The sequence below is a fragment of the Macrotis lagotis genome, chromosome X (genome assembly GCF_037893015.1).
Source record: "Macrotis lagotis isolate mMagLag1 chromosome X, bilby.v1.9.chrom.fasta, whole genome shotgun sequence".
NCBI lineage: Eukaryota > Metazoa > Chordata > Mammalia > Peramelemorphia > Peramelidae > Macrotis > Macrotis lagotis.
Genome location: NC_133666.1, coordinates 383,440,444 through 383,462,292, shown reverse-complemented (window position 1 = coordinate 383,462,292; position 21,849 = coordinate 383,440,444). Strand labels below are relative to the sequence as shown.

General features: G+C 35.1%; 1 protein-coding gene across 1 annotated transcript in view; it reads right to left on the bottom strand.

The window, feature by feature from the left end:
* The window catches only part of TNFRSF11A (TNF receptor superfamily member 11a), a 123,687-nt gene that overhangs the window by 7,806 nt on the left and 94,032 nt on the right, over nt 1-21,849 (bottom strand). The window contains exons 7-9 of the mRNA XM_074208154.1: nt 20,243-20,356; nt 15,066-15,118; nt 7,746-8,562 (exon numbers count right to left, since the gene is read on the bottom strand). Of these exons, the coding sequence (XP_074064255.1) occupies nt 7,746-8,562; nt 15,066-15,118; nt 20,243-20,356 (984 nt within the window). The remainder of the gene's footprint in view (nt 1-7,745; nt 8,563-15,065; nt 15,119-20,242; nt 20,357-21,849) is intronic.

Genomic DNA, 21,849 nt, shown 5'->3' with positions numbered 1-21,849 from the left:
CTTTCCGTGCCCTAAAGCAAAGTCATTAAGGGGAGATTAGATAAGGGTTGAAATGGCAAGGATAAGGAAATAGAAAGACCAGGGAAAGGACTTTTCACCAAAATGGTTGCTTCTATATGCCATCATTTAGCCTTCTTTTTGCCTGTCGGACTGGCAGTGAGGGGCGGGAGGGAAGGACAGTAGGCTCAGCCAACACTACTGCTAACCAATCTTCTCTAACTTAATTTACTTGTAGCTAAGACTGCTACTTCACTGCCCAGAAAAGTGAAGAATGAGCTAAGGAGGCAAGGAGAAAGGAGAAAGTAATGCAGAACTGTCTTTTTTCTATGCAGCCTACCTACCTATATCATACCACAACATGAGGTAGAGAAGCTAAGACTGTCAACTGGTAGGCAAGAGTCAGTGACAATTATAAGTGACTATATTAGAGCAGAAAACAAGGCAAATAAGTTTAATAATATTTATTGGAGTTACATAATAAACCCTTAATAAATCCAGGACCATGCCTTTTCTATGCTTTTGAAAAATCCTTGTATTGGATTTTTCATAGGAAGGGATTTTAGAGGTGATCTAGTTCAAGGAAAGACTGGACTTCTCAAGCTCAGTGTTGGTTATATTGCACTATGATCTAGTGGAGCTACTCAGGCACCATGCATATTTTTTCTTTTATGAACCTCTGACTCTGATGTCTCACTGGGACATGGAAATAATTTCCAGGGTTATATAAGGAATTAGAAAGTTCCAGTCCTTGCAAGAACTATCAAGATGGAGAATCCAGTTTGTAGTTTGAATTGTGTGTGACATCTGAGACCAGTATTACTTAAGAAGGAAAAGGTTTATCACCAGAACATTAGTCATCAGGTGATTCCCCCCCTCCCCAAACACAGTAGCGTAGAAAGACAATTTACTTAGTGAAAGAGGGACAGTAATCTGGATGGGACAGTGGAATGAGTACCCAACCCAAAGGAATCGTGGGATTTAGGAGCAAAGTCTACACACTTGCATTGGAAAATTCGCCTTGATTTATTGATAGCCATACCCATGAGAAGTGATCTATTGACCCTATATAGACACCAGAGTCCCTGACTAACTAAATGCTACTCACTAGATGGCACTGTGTGAATTCTCCCAAATTTTACCTTAAGGAAAATCACCAAAGGGAATATTAACCATGGCAATGCTTTAAGATCTGATTTCATTACAATTTTCAGGGCACACATTATTATATGTCAAACATTTCTGTAAAATTTTTCTTTTGTTTTATTTTGTAAGATAAAATGACTCAAAGAGCTTCAAAGAATTATGATTTGGTGGTTACCCAATATATTATTATCATTATTATTATTTCCTCCACTAAATTCTTACTCTAGTGTTTGATTTTGGCATGGAGATGATCAAGTCCCTGAAGGCAATGGCAGAAGAGCACCAGCTCCAGTGGATAGTATCAAGTTAAAAAGCCTTGGAATATAAGTCCAAGGAAACATTCCCTCCTGTCCAAGGACAAGTCCAGCTAAATTCAGCTAAGTGTGTTACTGAATGACTACCGGTTAATGAATTTACTAGTCATGGAAACTCTTGAAGACCACCTTCTAAGTTATGAAAGGATTGTATTCTGCCTTAGAGGGTTCCTTAAAATACTGTAATAATATCATTATCTTGTATTGAAACAGGAATGCTTCATTTGAGAGTTAAATAAAAGAAAAAGAAGAAAATAAGATTATGTTTAACAAAAGGATCTACTTAAAGGATTCTTTCTAAAAGAGATGACTGCCCTAAAAGAAACACTTTTATCTGATAAAAATGTCTAAAAATAATTGCCAGAAAAACATTTACTCTAGGTCCACATCGACTGAACAGGAGTCCAAATGTAGGTCATTTCACTGAGAGTCCTGAAATTGATTTTTAGGAAATCCAATAGAGACCAATCTCTATTATTGTTCCATCCCACCCCCAACACTCTCCCCTTTCATCACATTTTATAGAACATGAATTATAACAATTAAAGAAAGTAGTTATGTGAAAATGGTATTTTGCACAGCCAGAAAAAAACTGGTTCTATTCATGTAGAAGTAATTGTGGAAAGAGCTGTACTGCCTCACAAATCCATCTGGTCTGTCCTTTTTCCTCATCAGGCAAAAATTAATTTAGTCAATGTGTCAGCTTCCTCATCCACACACTATCTAGTCATAGACTTCTTGTGCTTTGTAAACCTGAATATTAGAAATGCTACTATTTTATTTGGTTCTACTTCTCCCCCACCCCTTATTCTTTTTTTTCTTGGTTTGGAAACACTATCAGAAATATAATTGTTCATTCAACAATCAAACACCCACCTTATGAAAAGCAAACAAGTATGGGGAACATAAAGACAAAATGAAAAACAAGTCCCCATCCTCTAAGTACTTACTAGAGCAGGAAAGGGAAAAGTTGGATAAAGCAAGGTTCTAATCCTTTGCAAGAGAAAAATGGGTACACAATAAGATGATTTGTTACCAGGCCTAGGTGAACTATTCATCAAAGTACTGAAAAGGATCAAAAACTGTGACCACCACCACAAAAAAAAAAAAACCAACTGCTATGAATTACTGTGGAGGGAAAATACCCCAAGTAAGTAAAAGAAAAAGAATATTTCATATACATGAATATATTCATTATACTTTTTGAGGGAGCAAAAGACTAGAAAAAAGTACATGAGAATGTAGTACAAGAATAGGGTACAATAATGTAATATAATGTTGTTGCACCATTTGAAACAGTGAATTCAGAGAAGCATGGGAAAACATAAGAATAGAAACAGTAAAGTTAAGCAGAAAAAAAACCCATAAGAAAATTACAACACTACAACAAGGTAAATGGAAAAAAAGAACACAACCATAAGTGAACACAATGTGATTATCACAACCCAGAAGCTTAACTCTGGAGTTGAGAACATATACTACCTTATCTTTTTTTTTTCCCCTAAAAGCGGGGAATTATGTGTATGGCTAGAAGAGATATGTTAGGTTTAGAGTCAGGAGTACATACTCTTGACTGGGTTGACAAGTTGTTTGATTTTGCTAAACTGATCTTTTTCCTCTTTCTTTTTAAAACTTTGATAATAAGGGTTGAGGGCAGATAAGTAGAGCATTGGATAGAGTGTCAAGTCTGGAGTCAGGAAGACTCATCTTGAGTTGAAATCTGGCCTCAGACACTTACTAGCTATATACCCCGGACAAGTCACTTAACCCTGATTGTCTCAGTTTTCTCATCTGTAACAAGAACTAGAGAAGTAAATAGCAAAACCACTGTAGAATCTTGACCAAGAAAATCCCCAAAAGGATCAAGGCCAAAAAAACAACAATGTCAGGTAACAGAGTGGAAAAGATGCAAAAATAAAAGATATCAGTTAAAAAAATTTAAAAACAAAATGTATTAAAAAAAAGATCATGGATTATGCTTCATGAATGAAACAGAGTGAATGTTATGATTTTCTGAAGATGAGACAGAGTTCAAATTTGAAGTGATAACCTAATTCTTTCCTACCAGCCTTTTTATATGTACTTTTCTATATAGTCTAGAATCCAGTTACATAGACTGCCTGTAAGTCTTTTTTTATCATAAAATTCATTTTTATTTAGCAAAGCAAAGAAATTAAAATTTAACCAAACTTTTAAAAATTAATAAATTTGACTTAATTTTTTAACAGCCCATGATTTTTTTAAACATTTTATTTGCTTTCTAATTATATATAATAGTAAATTATACCCATCATTTTTTCAAGGCTCTGAATTCTACAATTTTTCCCCCCTCCTCCCTTCCCCCCCAAGGCTGTCTGACAGTCTCTACATTGTTTCCATGCCATACATTGATGTAAATTGAATATTATAAGTATAAACATAAGAATAAACATAAACCCCCTCCCCCCATGCCTGTAAGTCTTTAAACAAAACATTTCATCTTCCTTCTCTGGGTCTTTCCACTGTCTGTCCTCCATCCCTAGAATGTTCTGCTTCCTCTTCTATATCTCTTGATTTCTCTGGTTTCCTTCAGTATTCAACTCAAATCTCTCCATCTGCAGGAGACCTCTCCCAGTCCCTGTAACTGTTAATGCCTTCTCTCGGAATTCCTTCCAACTATTCTGTGGATATCTTGTAGGTATCCAGCTATTAACATGTTGTCTCTTCTGTTAGATTTTATACTTCTTAAGCTTGGGGAGAGTTTTTGTCTTTATTTGTATCCCAGGCATTTAGCTAGATACCTGGCAATTATAAAATTAAGTGTTTAATAAATGCTTGCTGATTGACTGAATATCGATCACAAGGTAGCTTAGTTTCATGAAGAATGAATCAAGGATAGCTTAAGTGGATAGAATGTTTGGCCTTGAATCTGAAAGACTCATCTTTGTGAAATCAAATCTGGCCTCAGATACAAACAGTGATCCTGGAGAATTCATTTGTCTCTTTGCCTCAGTTTCCACATCTGTAAAATGAGCTAGAGAAGAAAATGACAAACCACTCCAGTAGCTTTGCCAAGAAACCCCTAAATGGTATCATGAAGAGTAGGATACAACTGCAAAACAACTGAATCACAAGGATTCAGGTGAATGTTTTAGCAAAGAATTTGACAGGGTCTCAAGTTATTCTTGGTGAAAAGATAGAGAAGTATGGGCTAGCAGGAAGAGAAACATATTTAATTTAAAATATGAAAAAACCTATTCTTAGCTCAAAGGTTGTACAAAAATAGGGGAGGGGCTACATGTGGCCCTCAGGCTGTAATTTGCTAACACTTAGGCAAAATGAGAGACAAGTTACATGGATTTGGAATTGGCTCAATGGTCAGACCTAAAGAGTGATCATTAATGCCAAGTTGGAAGGCTGGTAATAATTAAAGAAATGTGAGATGTTTAGAGAAGACTTGATATTTGTCTTCAAGGATTTGATGGGCTATCTATTACTGGAGAGAGCCCCAGCTATGGTTGTCATTTTTCAGTTATGTTTGACTCTTTGTGACTCCATTTAGGACCAACCATTGGTTGGTCATTTCCTTCTCCAGATCATCTTACAGATGAATAAATTGAGGAAAAAAAGGTTAAGTATTTGCTCAGGGTCACACAGCTAGTATATATTTGAACTCAGGAAGATGAGTCTTCTGACTCCAAGCCCAGTGCTCTGTGAACAATGACTCTTCCAAGCAGCTAACTAAGCTAAGAGCTTTGACTGAGAAGACTGAGGATTATATAAACTTCCCAAATATTAGAGTTACCCCAAAGTGGAAAATGCTGCCTGAGGAAGTAGCTAGGTTTTTCCCTGGTCTGAGAGGTCTTAAGGCACAGGTTGGATGACACCTGTTGGCAATCTAACAAATTAGGTGCTTGTTTAGATACAGGTTTGATTACATGGCCTCCCTGCTCTAGTTCAATGCTAAGATTCTGTGATTCCGAGAAAGCTTGATTTTATTTTTAAACTTATAATTATAAAACAAATTCCACTTTGCTCTTACCTAGCATTTTTATTCCATGAATCTCAACTCATTATAACTTCATTGCAAACCTTCTTTCCCTTTCCCATCTCAAAGAGTGAAATATTGATTTGCTTCAGGCAATGCTATTAGTCACTAGTAAAAGCAGGAATTAAGTTCAGATCTCCTGGCTTCATTGATCTATTATTTAATGGGAGGGAGTTTTTGCTAATCTCTTCTAACAAAAAGAATATTAGAATTTAGGAGGAAAAAAGCAACCTTATTAAGAAAGAAAAGCTATGAAGTTTTTAATGAGAGAAGTTTTCTTAAAATATAGAAAAGTATGATGGTTGCTGTTTTGAGGATAGTTTCTAGAAAAGCAGAATAATGTAGTGAAAAGAGAGTTTTGGACTAGGAGGGAGGGAAATCTGAATTCAAATACTCTTCATACATAGACTTTTTCTTCTATAATTTTTTTTTAGATTTTTTTGCAAGGCAATTGGGTTAAGTGGCTTGCCCAAGGCCACACAGCTAGGTGTCTGAGGTCACATTTGAACTCAGGTACTCCTGACTTCAGGGCTGGTGCTCTATCCACTGCACCACCTAGCCGCCCTTTCTTCTATAAAATTAAAGGGTTCAACTTGATGATCTCTATGCCCCTTTCCAGCTTTAAAGATAGAAACTTTCTTCGTCCCTACCCTACTCTTCAAATTTCTCTACTGAAAGTTTAGAATTTAAAAATCATTCTGTTGACCTTAAGGCTATGCTCAACATATTCAGAGGTATTCATAAGTACTCAGTGTAGGTCCTCAACATTAATGATCAATCAATAAGCTCTTATCAATAAGCTGTTATTAAGCACCTAATATATGTCTTGTTACTATATTGGACTCTGGGGTATACATAAATATGTAACAGAATTCTTGACTTCATGGAGCTTACATTTTAGTGAATGAATATAACATGGTAACAAATAAGTAAATATAGGCCATCTAGTTAAATGATTTGAGGGCATGGTGACAAGTGGAGAATTAAGAAAGGATGTTAATTGGGATGTCCATCACACTGAAAAACATTTTAAAAAATAACTGTTGATCCCAAACTTTACCATTTCCCCTCCTTTTATGCCTGCCTGTGCTTTACTTAAATCAAACAATTAAACACATTTCAAACAAACATGTACCCCCCATTACAGGGAAAGGAGGCCTTCAAAAATTAACTCATGCTAGCTGATCCTTCCCTGTCATCCCCATTCCAAAAAGGCTATTAAGGCAACTTTCAGGGCCCATAACAAATTCATTTGAATATCATAAAAACAAACATCAGTCAATTAACACCAATATTTTAAAGTAGTTCCAGGACTGGCAGGCAATTTATACCAATACAGTTCTATACTATATCTATATACTACTATACTATCACAGATTTGAAGTTATAAAGTTTCCTACATCCAACCTCCCTCCCACAGTTTAAAGAGGAAGAAACTCAGACCTGGGAGAGTCAAATGACTAGTCCAAAGTCACCAGAGCTGTTTAATGGTAAAACTGGAATTTGAAGCTAAGTCATTTGATTCCAAATCCATTATTGACCAAACTAACTCTAAGAGGTAGGGGAAGGAGTACTGACTTCTGGCTTAAAAGATATTGAACAGATAAATGCAGGGAGAAATAAAGTATGGCATTTCATAAGGAAGAAGTCCAAGGTAATGTAATTTATGCAGATGTAATTTATTTCCATAGGTAGGCTAAGTAGGCCTTCAAAGTATGACTTTAGGGGCACAGCAAAGACCTGGGTCTCTTCCACCCCCATCTTTTGCTGCTTGAAATTTTACCAGCAGAGATTTATCTTGAAGAGCATGTCATAATCATTAAAAAGTAAATAATCTTCCACTTTAAATTCTTATCATTGTTTAGAGAAGGTATAAAAGAAGGTTCTGAAAAGAGTTTTTGATTGAAAAATGGAACAAAGGACCAGGAGGACCAGGTGCCTGAGGGTACCAGTAGGGATGCCTAAGTGAACTCTGCTTGCATTGAAACTTTGCCTCAGGCTTTCAGGAACACAAAAGAATACAGGGAAATACATGTGTATATGTGAGCACATATCATGAAGGTAGAGGGAAGATGTTCATGGTTAAAATAGAGGAAGGGCTGGTGAATAACTATCAGGTACCACTGTATGGAGATCAACAAAAATTTAATTTCTTGTAGTTTATCTCTTTCATTTCTTAATATATTTGAAAAATGAATATAGTCTTGAAAAAGAATATAGTCTTTTATGTAAAGAAGTGATTAGAAGCTAAGGTCACTTACCAGATGCAAGAGGCAAGTCGCTGGAGGTACCACTTGACCCAGAACTGCCTCTTTTTGTGCTAGAGAATTTCTCTTCAGTCCCATCAAAGGACAAGTCTTCACCTTCAGCATCACTTGTCAGGATATTCTGACTTTCTGGAGGAAGGTCTAAGCCACAGGTACACTGTGGGAAAGGTCCATTCTCAAAGGATGCTATGATGTGGTCAGCTTTCTTTTCTGAAGCTTCAGTATACTTTCTGAGAGGTTCCTTGCAACCCCCATAGCCATATGTTAAGTCAAGGTTAGCTGCCCAATGATTCCTGTCAGTGCTCTCCATCTCCTTAGAAAGATTACCATCATTGCAATAGAAAGATTTCTGCAAATATAGTTCAGAGGAGATATGGATGGAGTCAGTCCTGCATGAGGATTTAGTGCAGTAGGAGCTCTCTGAATCCATTGTGTTTTCGGTACCAGTGAAACAGTGGCTTAAACTGTCATTCTCCCCAACCTCCAAGGGCTCTGAAAAAGGAGAAGCTGATTTGCTTCCAACCTGACTCAATAACAATAAACAATCAGAACCATGGGGAGCTCGGTCCACATATTCATCTTCTGTGGGAATCTGTCTGAATTTATCATCCTCAGTTTCATTGACCAAAGACATCATAGTAGTATCTTCCACTTTACTCGAATCTGCTTTCCTACAGACAAGTCCCTGTGGATAACATGAGTCTTCAGGTAACATCTTTTCTTCTGTAGTCAGTAATAAAACATCTTCATAAGTCTGACTAGCACCAGATGTTGTCATGTGTGTATTGATGAAATTATCACCAGATGATTCCTGCCAATTTAAATCCAGAAGGTAAAAAAAGTTATCCAAAGTTTTTAGAACATTAATACTTTTTGAGTAAACATCAGAAATGAAATTTACCAGCAATTTTTATCAGTCAGTACACACACATACACACACACATGCACAGAGCTCCTATGAATGCATGGCACTGCATTGCCTACTACAGGGATTTAACTAAAATTTTAATTAATTTAATACAAAAACATAGAATCTCTGACTCTAGGGAGTTTATACTCTAAAAGGAATAAGGCAGAGAATTGCCCACAGTACAAACCTTAACTAGTTTTTTTTTTTTTTTTACTTTAACTGAACTTTAACTAGTGGTAAAAGGTGAATGGATTATTTTTTTTGTTTTTTAGTTTTTGCAAGGCAATGGGGTTAAATGATTCTAGGTAATTATCAAGTGTCTGAGGCCAGATTTGAACTCAGGTCCTTCAGACTCTAGGGCCAAGGCTCTATCCACTGCACTGCCTAGCCACTCTGTAAATGGATTTTTTTTTTTTAGGTTTTTTGCAAGGCAAATGGGGTTAAGTGGCTTGCCCAAGGCCACAGAGCTAGGTAATTATTAAGTGTTTGAGACTGGATTTGAACCCAGGTATTCCTGACTCCAGGGCTGGTGCTTTATCTACTGTGCCACCTAGCTACCTTGTAAATGGATTTTTAAAAAAAGCAATGGGCTTGGCTCATTTTCTGTTGAGTAATATTGGAACTTTTCAGGATTCAAGATCTGTTGATATTAAGAGATATTCTTTTAAACAGTAGGATTTACATTTTTATTAGATTTTCTTTTTAAATTAACATTTTAATTTAAAGTTTTGAGTTCCAAATTCTATTCTTCTCCTTCCTTCTTCCCTGAGATGGTAAACAAACACATTAAGCTATATATGTGAAATTATGTAAAACATTTCTATATTAGTCATTTTGTACAAGAACACTTCAAACAAAAGAAAAAATGAAAGAAAGAAAAAATAGCATGCTTGTCTGTATTCAAACAATAGCAGTTCTTTCTGGATGAGGATAACATGCTTCATCATTAGTCCTTTGAAATTTTTCTTGGCTCACTGTATTGCTGAGAATAGCTAAGTCATTTACAATTCTTCATCATTTTGCTGTTACTGTGTACAATGGTCTCCTGCTTCTATTCATTTCACTATAAAGTCTTTCCAGGTTTTTCTGAATTCATTCTACTTGTCCTTTCTTATAGCACAATAATATTTCATCATTTACCACATCTTGTTTAGTCATTTTTCCAATTAATGGGATTCCTCTCAATTTCCAAATCTTAGCCACCAAACAAAAAGAGTTGCTATAAAATATTTTTGTACAAATAGGGTCTCCCCCCCCCTTTTTTGGATGTCTTTGAGATATAGACCTAGCAATGGCATTTGACTTCTTTGTCTGAAAACTGCCTGTTTATATCAATTGAGTAATGACTTGTATTTTTATATTTATAAATCAGTTCTCTATTTGAAAAAATCAGAAATATTTGTTATATTTTCTCCAGTTTTCTGCCTTGCTTTTAATTTTGGTTGCATTAGTTTTGTTTATACAAAAACATTTTAATTTTATGCAAACAAAAATTATCTTACATTTTATAATGCTCTCTATATATTCTTTGATTCTAAATTCTTCCCTTGTTCATAAATCTGAAAGATAAACTATTCCATGCTCTCTTAATTTGCTCATGATATCACCTTTTAGGTGTAAATCATGGACCCATTTTGACCTTATCTTTGTATACAGTGTGAGATATTGGTCAATATCTAGTTTCTGCTATACTCTTTTCCAGTTTTTCCAACAATTTTTTGTCAAATAATGTTTTCCCCCCCTAAACCTTGAATCTTTAGGCCTTCCCTCCCTCTCTCCCTTCCCTCTTCCTTCCTTCTTTCATTTATTTCTTCCTCCCTCCCTCCCCTCTCCTCCCCTTCTCTTCCCTTCCCTTCCCTTTCTTCCCCTCCCCTCTGTCCATATGGGGTATCATATAGTGCAGGTGCTCTACCCAAAGGAACCTAAATTTTTGTCACTGAAATCTTGGCAAGATTTCTTTCTTAGGGACCATGCCTAAAGTCCAAATCACTCAGGCTCTCAGAATTTAGGCCTAGATTGACAACTGTTTCTGTTTTGGCCAGAAATCTTGAGGGTCTTCCCGTCCCAGACTGATTTTTTTTCCTTCTTCTTTTTTGACTAGGCAGTAGAGGTCATTCTTTGCCTCATTTCTTCAGTAGCCTTAATCACAGAAAGGACATTGCCTTATCCAAGGTCTCCTACTGCATCCAGGGCCATCTCCAGTTGTCTTAATCCATATCTAGCCACTGGACTCAGATGATTTCTGAGGAGAAAGGTGATTTTGCATGGCTCTCCCTCACTTAAATCCAATTCACTTGAATTTAATGGTATTACCTCCCTGAAGTCATGGTCCTCTTCAAAAGTGAAGGACAAAGAACAACATACTAGATTTCTATGGTCATTTACTATAATGTAATTTGCACTGAATCTATTCCAGTGATCCACTACCCTATTTCTAAGCTAATACCAAATTGTTTTGATAATTACAGCTTTATAATAAAGTTTGAAATCTGTAATTATAATAGTTTGAAATGGCTAGATTACCTTCCTTTACATTTTAAAAAATATATTCACTTGATATCCTTTGATCAAGTTTTAATGGTATAAAACTGCACTAGAAGTTTGGTATACTTTGTATTTCTGTAATACCTATGTCTACCAAATCAAATAAATTCAAATATTTTCTTATAAGATTAAAAAAAGTTAAGTTATAGTTCTAATGCCACCAAAAATGTGCTATCTTCCTCTAAGAGAAGTAGTATAATATAGTGGATAGAGAGTTAGATTTCAAACCAGGAAGGCACAAATTACATCATTCTTCTGACTCTTATTAACCTTATGAATGAAAATGGGTAATTCATTTAATGTCTGTGAAGAACAGATTCATCATATACAAAATGAATATTTTGTATATAAATTTGTATATAAATAATTGGAAAAAGTCATTTGTTCATGGTTAGATTGAGCTAATATAATAAAAAATGACTATTCTACCCAAATTAAATTACTTAATCAGTGCCATACCAATCAAATGACCAATAACTAGTTTATTGATCTAGGAAAAAATAGTAACAAAATTCATCTGGAGCAACAACAGGTCAAGAATAGCAAGGGAACTGATGAAAAAATGTAAAGGAAAGTAACATAACTCTACCAAATCTAAAACTATACTACAAAGTGGCAGTCATCAAAAATGCCTGGTACTGGTTGAAAAATAGAGTAATGGATCAGGGGATTAGGATAGGTTAAAAAAAAAACTACAGTAAATGACTACAGCAATCTACTGGATGACAGACCCAAAGACATCAGCTTCTGGGATAAGAACTCACAATTTGACAAAAATTGTTGGGAAATCTGGAAAATTGTATGACAAAAGCTAGGCATAGGTCCACATCTCACACCCTATACCAAAATAAGGTCAAAGTGGAAACAGGATTTAGACATAAAGAGCAAGACCATAGTTAAATTAATAGACCAGGAAATACTCTATCAGATCCATGAAAAGGGGATAAATTTATAACCAAAGAATAATTAGAGTAAATTATAAGGTACAAAATGAATGATTTTGACTATATTAAATTAAATAGTTTTTACACTAATAAAATCAATGCTGCCAAAATTAGAAGGAAATCAGAAAGCTGAGAAACAATCTTTACAACTAGGAGTCCTGATAAAGGTCTCATTTCTAATATATACAGAATTGAATCAAATTTATAAGGTTACAAGTCATTTCCCAACTGATAAATGGTTAAAGGATATGAATAGACAGTTTTCAAATAAAGAAATTAAAACTATATATGATCATATGAAAAAATGCTCCAAATCATTATTGATTAGAGAAATGCAAATTAAAATAACAATGAGGAATAACCTCACACCTATCAGACTGACCAAGATGAGAAAAAGGGAAAATGATCAATGTTGGAGAGATTGTGGGAGGATTGAGACATTGATGCATTGCTGGTGGAGTTGCGAATGGATCCAATGATTCTGGAAAGCAATATGGAACTATGCCCAAAGTGCAATAAAACTATTCATACCATTTGACTCAGCAATTCCAATTCTAGGTCTATATCCAGAAGAAATTATAAAAAAATGGAAAATTCCTACATGTTCCAAAATATTCATAGCAGTAGTGGCAAAAAATTGGAAGTTGGGGATGCCCATCATTTGGGGAATGACTACACAAGTTATGGCACATAAATACTATGGAATATTATTCTATAAGAAATCATAAGTGGTTGGACTCTAGAGAAACATGGAATGACAGGATCTGATACTGAGCAGAGTCGAACCAAGAGAACAATGTACACATTAACAACAGTATTGTGAGATGATCAAACTTGATGGAAGCAGCTCATCTCAGCAGTTCAGAGAGCTAGGAAAACCATATTAGTCTAGCTATGGACAATGTTATCCCCATTCAGAGGAAGGAAAAACAAAACAAAAAAAAACCCAACTCTTCAGAATCTGATGAACACTTTATAAAAATTATCTCTTATGAATCTCTTTCCCTTAATCCTAATTCCTCATGTCAAAAATGATCAATATGTAAATATGTTTACCAAAAATATGTATGTAAAATGCCAACCTGTTCACTCAGGGGTGGGAAGGGAGGGTGGAAGGAAATTTTATAACTTAAAAATATACATGTACATATGGATGAAAGAAATAAAGAAGGAATTTATCCTCCAATCAGAGGGAAGGGTTCCTAGGGAAAGAGGCAACTAACCAAAGGTGATATAAAGTTTGATTATTATTATATGGACATTACTATTATATGGATGCTACAGTCAACTATGAGGTTTAACATAGCCCATTCAATTATGCCCTTTTCCTTTCAGGTCACAATTTTTTTTAATAATGGAGATTAACAAAGTGAAATCAAAATCATAATAATCTCAAGTCAAAACTCTGTAGAAAGAAATTTTTTATATTCTAAATCTGTACCAAAAGTACAAAATTAGATAATAACTCACATGATAAAATTCACATATATTCTAATACCAGTGAGAATTTAAATTAGGGCTTTCAGAACACTTTATTCACACTAATTCATGGAGGTAAGAGTATTCTCAATTTACAGATTGAAGAAACTGAGATTCGGAGAGATTAAATGAATTGCCCATGGTTACAGTATTGGGAAGGGCTGAAGCCAAGAAGTGAATCTAGGTCTCTTGACTTTCAATCTCTCATTCTTTCTATTACTTTCAATCTTAAGAAAAAAACAAAAAAAGGGGGCTGCTAGGTGGCACAGTGGATAAAGCACTGACCCTGGAATCAAGAGGACCTGAATTCAAATTCAACTTCAGACACTTAATAATTGTCTAGCTGTGTGACATTGGGCAAGTCACTTAATCCCATTGCCTTAAATAAATAAAATTAAAAAAAAAAAGAAAAAAGAAAAGTTGCCATTTTGCTAAAAATATTCCTCATGTTTAATTAAGAATAGGAAACATTTCATTGTGAGAAAGAGCCATCTGTTCATAATGATGAAGATTTTATAATTTCAGATGCAATTGAAATTTTTTCCCTAATTTTTCGGTACACAACTTATTAAAGAGTACCCAAAAAAGCCTTGATTCGTTGGAATCTCCGTGTGCGTGTATGTGTATGTGTGAATTAATGTTTATGTCACAGATAAAGAAGACAGATGGTTAGAACTTGAGACAAACAGTGTTTAGAGAGATCTTACATCACATATGTTATACCAAGTATCTTCCTTATTTATAGATATTTCAGAAATATTAAACAATATGAATTTTGGACTCAGACAGAAATTTTGTATTTCAAAGGTATGGCTACAACATATAGCTAACAGTGTTCTTCAATACCTTGCCCTTCTTTGCCCCCCTCCCACCCCTCAAAGATAACTCAATCTCAAGACCTCATTAAATAAGCAAGCTTCATTAGCCTAACTCTATCTGAAGTCACCACAAATTTAAGCAGATAAATAAGGTAGAATCAAGTTTGTGCAGATACATGGAAATGTTCCTAATTTATCAGTTACAAAAGGTTCTTTCTTAATGAAAAATAAAAATTTGTGTTCCTTCCCAGTTAAAAAAAAGAAAAAAGAAAAGTGACTCTAATGAGGATTATGAAAGAAAATGTCATTCTTTGCTTTTGATAATATTATAATTATGATAAATGATATTTAATATATTAAGACATCAAATGCTTTATAGACATGACTCATTCAATCCTCATAATAAAACCAGTAAGATAAGTATTGAAGACATTATTATCCCCATTTTGAAGATGAGGAAACAAAGTCTCTTGAGAGATGAAAAACTTACAATGGTCATATAGTTGGTTAGTGACTGAATCAGGATCTCAACTCCAGCCTCTCCTGACTTCAAGACCAATAACCTTTCTTCTACATAGTGAATATGTAATAATAAATATGCAAACATACTTGGCTTTACCTTATTTTGCCTCAGGATACTGCATGTATCATTGATCCAGAGCCACAGATCAGCTGAAATAATTAACAGAAGGAAAAATAGCAGTGATAACATTGAGATCACCAAAATAGGTTATAAATAGAGAATTAGAAAGGGTCCAGGACATAGTCTTAAGGGATTCCATAATTGGAGAATGGGTAGAATATGAATGAAGATCTGATAAAGGAGACTGAGAAGAATCAATGAGACAAGTAGAAAAGAGGGAGAGAGAGAGAGAGAGACAGACAGACAGAGAGACAGAGACAGAGAGAGAGAGAGGAGGAAGGAGGGAAGGGGAGGGGAGAAAAGAAGAAGGAAGGGGAAGGAACAAAAGTACACAGGATAATTGAAAAAGTATTAAAGCTTTTAAAACTAAAGCTTAGGAGACCTTGGATATGTAGATACCAAATAAATAAAAGGTAATGGGGAAGGGGAAGAGGTAGCAACAATTGAGTAGGGAGAATTAGAATTGGCTTCTATAGCAAGATGAGTTAATGAAAGAAAATAGGGATTCTAAAAGGGAAAAATTAGAAGGAATTTCATTCCAAATATGGGATCTTTCAGTGAAAAAAGAGAGTGCTACATATGAGATATCAATGGCCAATTTTACTGGGCTGCGTTATGTGCGAAGTAGAGCAATATTCAGTAACTGGAGAAGTAACTCAAAACTACTTGTAACTCAGGGCCAAGTTGGAAAATGTTTTTCTTTTTCCTTTTTTGGGGTTTTGCAATGCAATGGGGTTAAGTGACTTGACCAAGGTCACACAGCTAGATAATCATTAAGTGTCTGAGGCCAGATTTGAACTTAGGTCCTCCTGACTCCAGGGTCAGTGCTCTATCCACTGTACCATTTAGCCACTCCTGGAAAGGGTTGTTCAATGGCAGAGGAGTTTATATTTGATTCTCCAGGAGGTAGACAAAGTCAGATATGCACTTTAAGAAAGTTTTTTTGGCAACTGTATGGGGAATGGGAAGCACTGGAGGTATAGCCATCAATTAAGAGGCTAGTCAATAGTCCAAGGAGGGATGATGAGTACCATAACACCAGTGTGAAAAGAGAGAAAGGGATGGATGTGAGAGATGTCACTAAGGTAAAAACGACAAGCTCTAAGGGATATATAGGTTAACTTGAGAGTAAAGAGCTAAAGGCAACAGACAGATTGAGAAGATGACAATACTCTTGCTTTGACAGAAACATGAAAGCCTGGAAAATAGGTGAGTATGAGGAGAAAAATAATGATATACATTTTAGATTTGTTAATAAATTTGATATGTCTATATGACATCTAGTCTGAAATTCCAATGGACAATTGGAGTTGTAGAACTGAAGTTCAAAAAAGAGACTAGAACTGAATATCTGGGAATTTGGAGAATAGGACTAGATATTTTGCAAAGAGATAATCAGTTAAACATAAGAGGTAATGAAGTTACTAAGTGAGAAAATAGTGATAAGATGCTGTCTGCTTTACCTCTCTTTTTCATACAGTTTAGTTCAGGCTGAAAGGATAGAAAACAGTTTGGGGGGTTCATGAAGAAAAGGGATTAAAATCAACTGGTAACAGATATAATATATTCTTTCTGATATAATGAATATTTTGATGGCTGAAAAGAATAGGGAAAAAGTCCTAAAGTATATATAAAGAAACATGGTTGTCATTTGGGATTTGAGCAACATTAAATGATTTTAGAAAAACTATGAAAACTTAAATCATCTTGTGAAAGAGGTAAGGTGATGCCTTATTTGTATATGAATAGTTGATGCTTTAAGGGGGGCAGAAAAAGAACTTAAAAACTGGATAAATATGAGGATGAAGACACACAACTTATTATATATACAAAGAGATGGTGTACTATGTTGAGAACACAGAGTTGAAGAACACTGTGATGCCTCAGCTTATTTGCATACAATGGTTTTAAGACTTTAAAAGAGTAAAATACACACACACAAAATTAAAACTCATAACTATTTGAAAATTTAGTATTAAATGAAGTTTGTGATTTTCTAGCTGAAATTTGGCGTCTTTTTTGCCTTTTAAGGGAAAGTGAGTCAGTGAAAGCCAGGAGGTTCCAATTTAAATTATTAAAATATACAGGTTATAGATGACAAAGCATAATCTAAAGTTGAAACTGTTGAAGTTTGAAGTTGAAAGTTGAAAATCAAACCTACTGGAACTGTGTGTGTGTAGAAGAGGCACCTGGAGCAGAAGGCACTTGGACAGAAGGCATCATCCTGATTCTTGATAATTTAGAAAAACTCAGTTTTAATGGGCAAGAGCTTCAATTTCAGATATTATTCTTTAGCGCCCTCTAGAGCTTAAAAATGTGAAGCCTCTCAAAAGCCTCTTCTATCCTCTGGTTTGAGAGGGAAAAGCAGAATGGGGAAAGATGTCATGAAATATTTTTTGTTGTATAGGAAGCAATGCTGAGACGTAATTGGAGGATGTAGAATCCTGGTGAGTAAAGTGCTCTGAGGCTAGTTTCCCCTTGCACAAAGAGCCAACCTTAGTTTTTTGCTATAAGCACAGTTTCTCATAATTTTTCTAAATAACACAGAAGCCAGGAAAGTGGCTGACTGGGCTGAGTTGGACTCCTGTGCCCAATTATAGCCAGACTGATGGTTTTACAGTTCTGTGGTTTAGAGCAAATTAACCATTATCCAAATAAATGCCATAACACTATTATCCCAATAAATGCCATAACACTATTCAAAAGCTCTTTTAGTGTGATTGAAAGGGCTTGTAAATGCTGTCAGTTAAAAAATGGAAAAGAACTTTTGCCAAGCTGAACAGCAATGACGATAAGCAGATAAGCAATTGGCAGAAAAGTGCTTTTATGTGGTGCAGATGATTTTAAAAGGACTGATGTCTGAAATCCAGAGTTTTGAGCCCGTGTATTTACTTCCTTATGTATTCCCCTGCCAGTTTCTTAGATATAACCATTCTCCCACAGATACACTGAATATTATGGTGGGAGAGTGCTTATGTGCAGATTATAATGTATTATTGTCCTTCCACTTGCTTTTGTTTTACTGTTTAGTAAACAGTTAAGATTGTGATATATAAATTTCATCATTTTGAGTGATTGGCTTATATAAATGGAAACACATCAGCAGGGCTCCAGAGATAAAGTAATGAGTATATTCTCCCCCAAATAAAGTTACCCCCAAATAAAGTCTCAGAGATTTTGAGCATTACTGGGCTGCAATTCCTTCTCTAGGAATCTAGAACTATATTTTAGGAGTAGGTTGGAGTGAGATAGCCAGGTCAGCCCAGAAAGTAAATTGATGTCTACACATCACTGTAGAAGGAATAAGGCAAGACAATGTGAGTATTGATACCTAATGTATGAGATCATCACAATACTAAGTGAAAATAAGAAAACCTAGGATATATCTTATTATGAATGATCATTCCATAAAAGGAGACTGAGAAGTGAAGATCAAACAGAAAGGAGAACAATCAAAATCAGAAAGGAAAAAATAATGAGGAAGAGACAATGGTCAACAGTGTCTAATGCGGCAAAGGAGTCAATAAGGCTAAAGACTGAGAAAATACCATCATATTTGGAAATTAAGAAATAACTGGTAACTTTGGAGAGAAGTTTTAGTTAAGTGGTGATTGGATGACAGATTGTAAAAGGCTGAGAAGTGAGTGAGGAGAGGAGAGGGAGGCAACAAGTATAGGCAGTTTTTTCTATGAGTTTGGGAAAGAAGAGAAATATAATATGGTAGCTTGGGGGATGGTAAAATATAGTGAAGGTTTTTTTGTTTTTAAGGATGGGAGAGAAGAGGCATGTGTAAAGGTAGCAAGATGTAAGGAGTAGACAGAGAGAGAGAGAGAGAGAGAGAGAGAGAGAGAGAGAGAGAGAGAGAGAGAGAGAGAGAGAGATTGAAGATTAAAGAGAATAGATGGGAACAATCTCCTCCAAAAGACAGGTAGGATCAAGCCTACATATAGAAGGGTTATCCTGCTAAGAGTACGAGTGTTTTAAAATAATACAAAAGGGATCACTGAACAAATTTCTATTGCCATAACAAGATTACTTTTCATAAGTCTTTTTAAAATTCTAATATCTATTTAATGGTGAGAGATGATGAAGAATATTTTGGCTCCTTCCTCAGAAAGATATTTTTACTTTTTTAAAAAAAAATCAAGGGGAGGTTAGGTGGTGCAGTGGATAGAGCACCGGCCCTGGAGTCAGGAGGACCTGAGTTCAAATCCGGCCTCAGACACTTAATAATTACCTAGCTGTGTGGCCTTGGGCAAGCCACTTAACCCCACTGCCTTGGAAAAAAAAAAAACTAAAAACTAAAATCAAAATGAGATCCACCTACATAAAAAAGACTAATGATGGATACAAATATATACATTCATTCATTTATTCAATAAATATTTAAGTCCCTATAAATGCACGGTACTATGCTGGGTTCTGTGGATAAGTACAAAGCTACATAAGACAGGGTCCTCCTGACATCAAGGAGTTTTTAAAATGAAAGTAAGGGAGCACTGGGAGTGGCACTGCTATAGAAATTAGAGAGGGAGGAAGGGAAAAGGTGGGGAGAAACAAGAAAGAAAGTGAGAGAAAGGGAAAACAAGAGAGTGTTAAAGGGAGAAGGAGAGGAAAAGAGAGAAAAAGAGAAAAGAAGGCAGGGAGATAGTACTTATATGAGTATATATATATATGTATGTGCATGCATGCAAGTATGTATTTAAATATATTTTTCCTATATATATACATATGTATACATATATAGTAAGAACAGTCACATTTCTGATATTGTTTATTGTTTAGAGTTTGCACTTAGCAAATTCTTGTTGAACAAATAAATGAATGCCCAGTCTCCTCCTAAATGAGTATGTACTGTCCTCTAAAAGCTCCAATTTTTTGAAAGCCAGAAGAGTTCAATTTGTTTGGGAATCTATGTGCTCAACAAATGACACGCTCTTTGCACTTAAAGAAAATCAATCAAATATGATTGGTTGTTTGGGCTGGTTTAAATAAAAATAGCTTAGCACAACAATTTTCACCATAGTGGCTGGCACATAGTTGACACTTAAATAAAGGCTTGCTGACTTGACTTGATGAAGTAAGGAAACATGCATCTAGAAATACAAATTTTCTCGTGAGATGGCTTCTGAACAAATGCTCAGAGACAATACCTGTCAATGCTTTCCCTTCCTTTCTACAGTAGATCCCAAAGATGATGACTGCAATTACTGCCAAACATGCCAGGAGGAGTGGAAAGATTATACTGTGTAAGTATTTGGGTGATTCTGTATAGGGAAAAAATATGCATTAGTGTAATACTTAGTTTTGTTCCATAAGCTTCAAAAAATCCTCTTCATCATGCTCATACAGTTCAATATTTCTAGAATAACAACCTTTACTTAAATACCTCATAATCCACCAATATGATCCAAAACAAAATTGTGTCATACTTTAGGAAGTGATTTAATTAATTGCTACAAAAAAAAATTCGTCATCACTTAAAGGTCTGTAAACCTTTTCAATTTTAACTGCACTGGTAGTTGGAAATCATAGAGCTTTTCTAGAGTATTATAAAGTCCTGGGCAAGAAACTGAAGGCCTTAGGGGTTAAAGAGATACATTTATCATTTCTTACAATATAGTAGTGGGGCTTTAGAAATGGGAAATGAGTCTTGAAGAAAATGCTATCTGTCAGTCACACAGTGACCCTAAGCAAGTTACTTAATCTCTCCAAGTCTCAGGCAACTCTAAATATTGAAGAAAAAGTTCCAATATGTGTTGATGGAGGAAATTCTTCACCAAGAGATCCCTACATTGAGGAAGTAGAGTCATAGGTCTGGTTTCCATACCGCCCTCCAAAGGAATGGAATATAAAAACAAGATTTGGATTTCTAGGCTATGGTTTAAAATATTGGAATAATTGGCTCTCATCTAAGGAGAAGAGTAATAATAAAAGTTATATTTCCTAGAATCTTATAACACAGAACATTAATGAGTTAGAGAGCATTTTTTTTAAATTACTATAAATTGTTTTAATTTCTCCATTGGAAAATTGCTTATTCATATCCTTTGATCATTTATCAATTGGGTAATGACTCATTCATATATATTTGACAATTATATATATATATATATATTAGATGTGAGAACTTTATCTGACAATCTGTCTATAAAATCTTCCCCCAATTTTCTGCTTTCCTTCTGATCTTGGCTACATTTTTTTTTTATTTGTAAAAAGAAACCAAAATGAAATTGAAATGATCCATTCTACATTTCATACTGCTAACATAGAATAAGAAGGTTTAAAATGAATAAAGTAAAATAATAAAAAAATCTGTTTACCAATATCTGCCAATTGTGTTGTTGTTCAGTCATGTCTGACTTCTTTGTGACCTCATTTGGAATTTTCTGGGCAAAAATATTAGAATCACTTGCCATTTTTCTTTTCTAGTTTTATTTTATAGATGAGGAAACTAAGGCAAACAGGGATAAATGGCTTGCCCTGAGTCACACAGCTTCCTTTCTTATTGCTGTTCCTTTCTATAGTAACTGGTGGATATCACAGGGCAGCTAGGTGGCACAGTGAATAGAGTACCAGGCCTGAAGACATCTTCCTGAATTCAAATCTGACCTGAAACCCAAGCTGTGTGATTCTAGGCAAAACACTTAACCCTGTTTGTTTTGGTTTCCTCATCTGCAAAATGAGCTGGAGAAGGAAATGGCAAACCACTTCATTATCTTTGCCCAGAAAATCCCAAATGGGCCCATAAAGAGTCAGA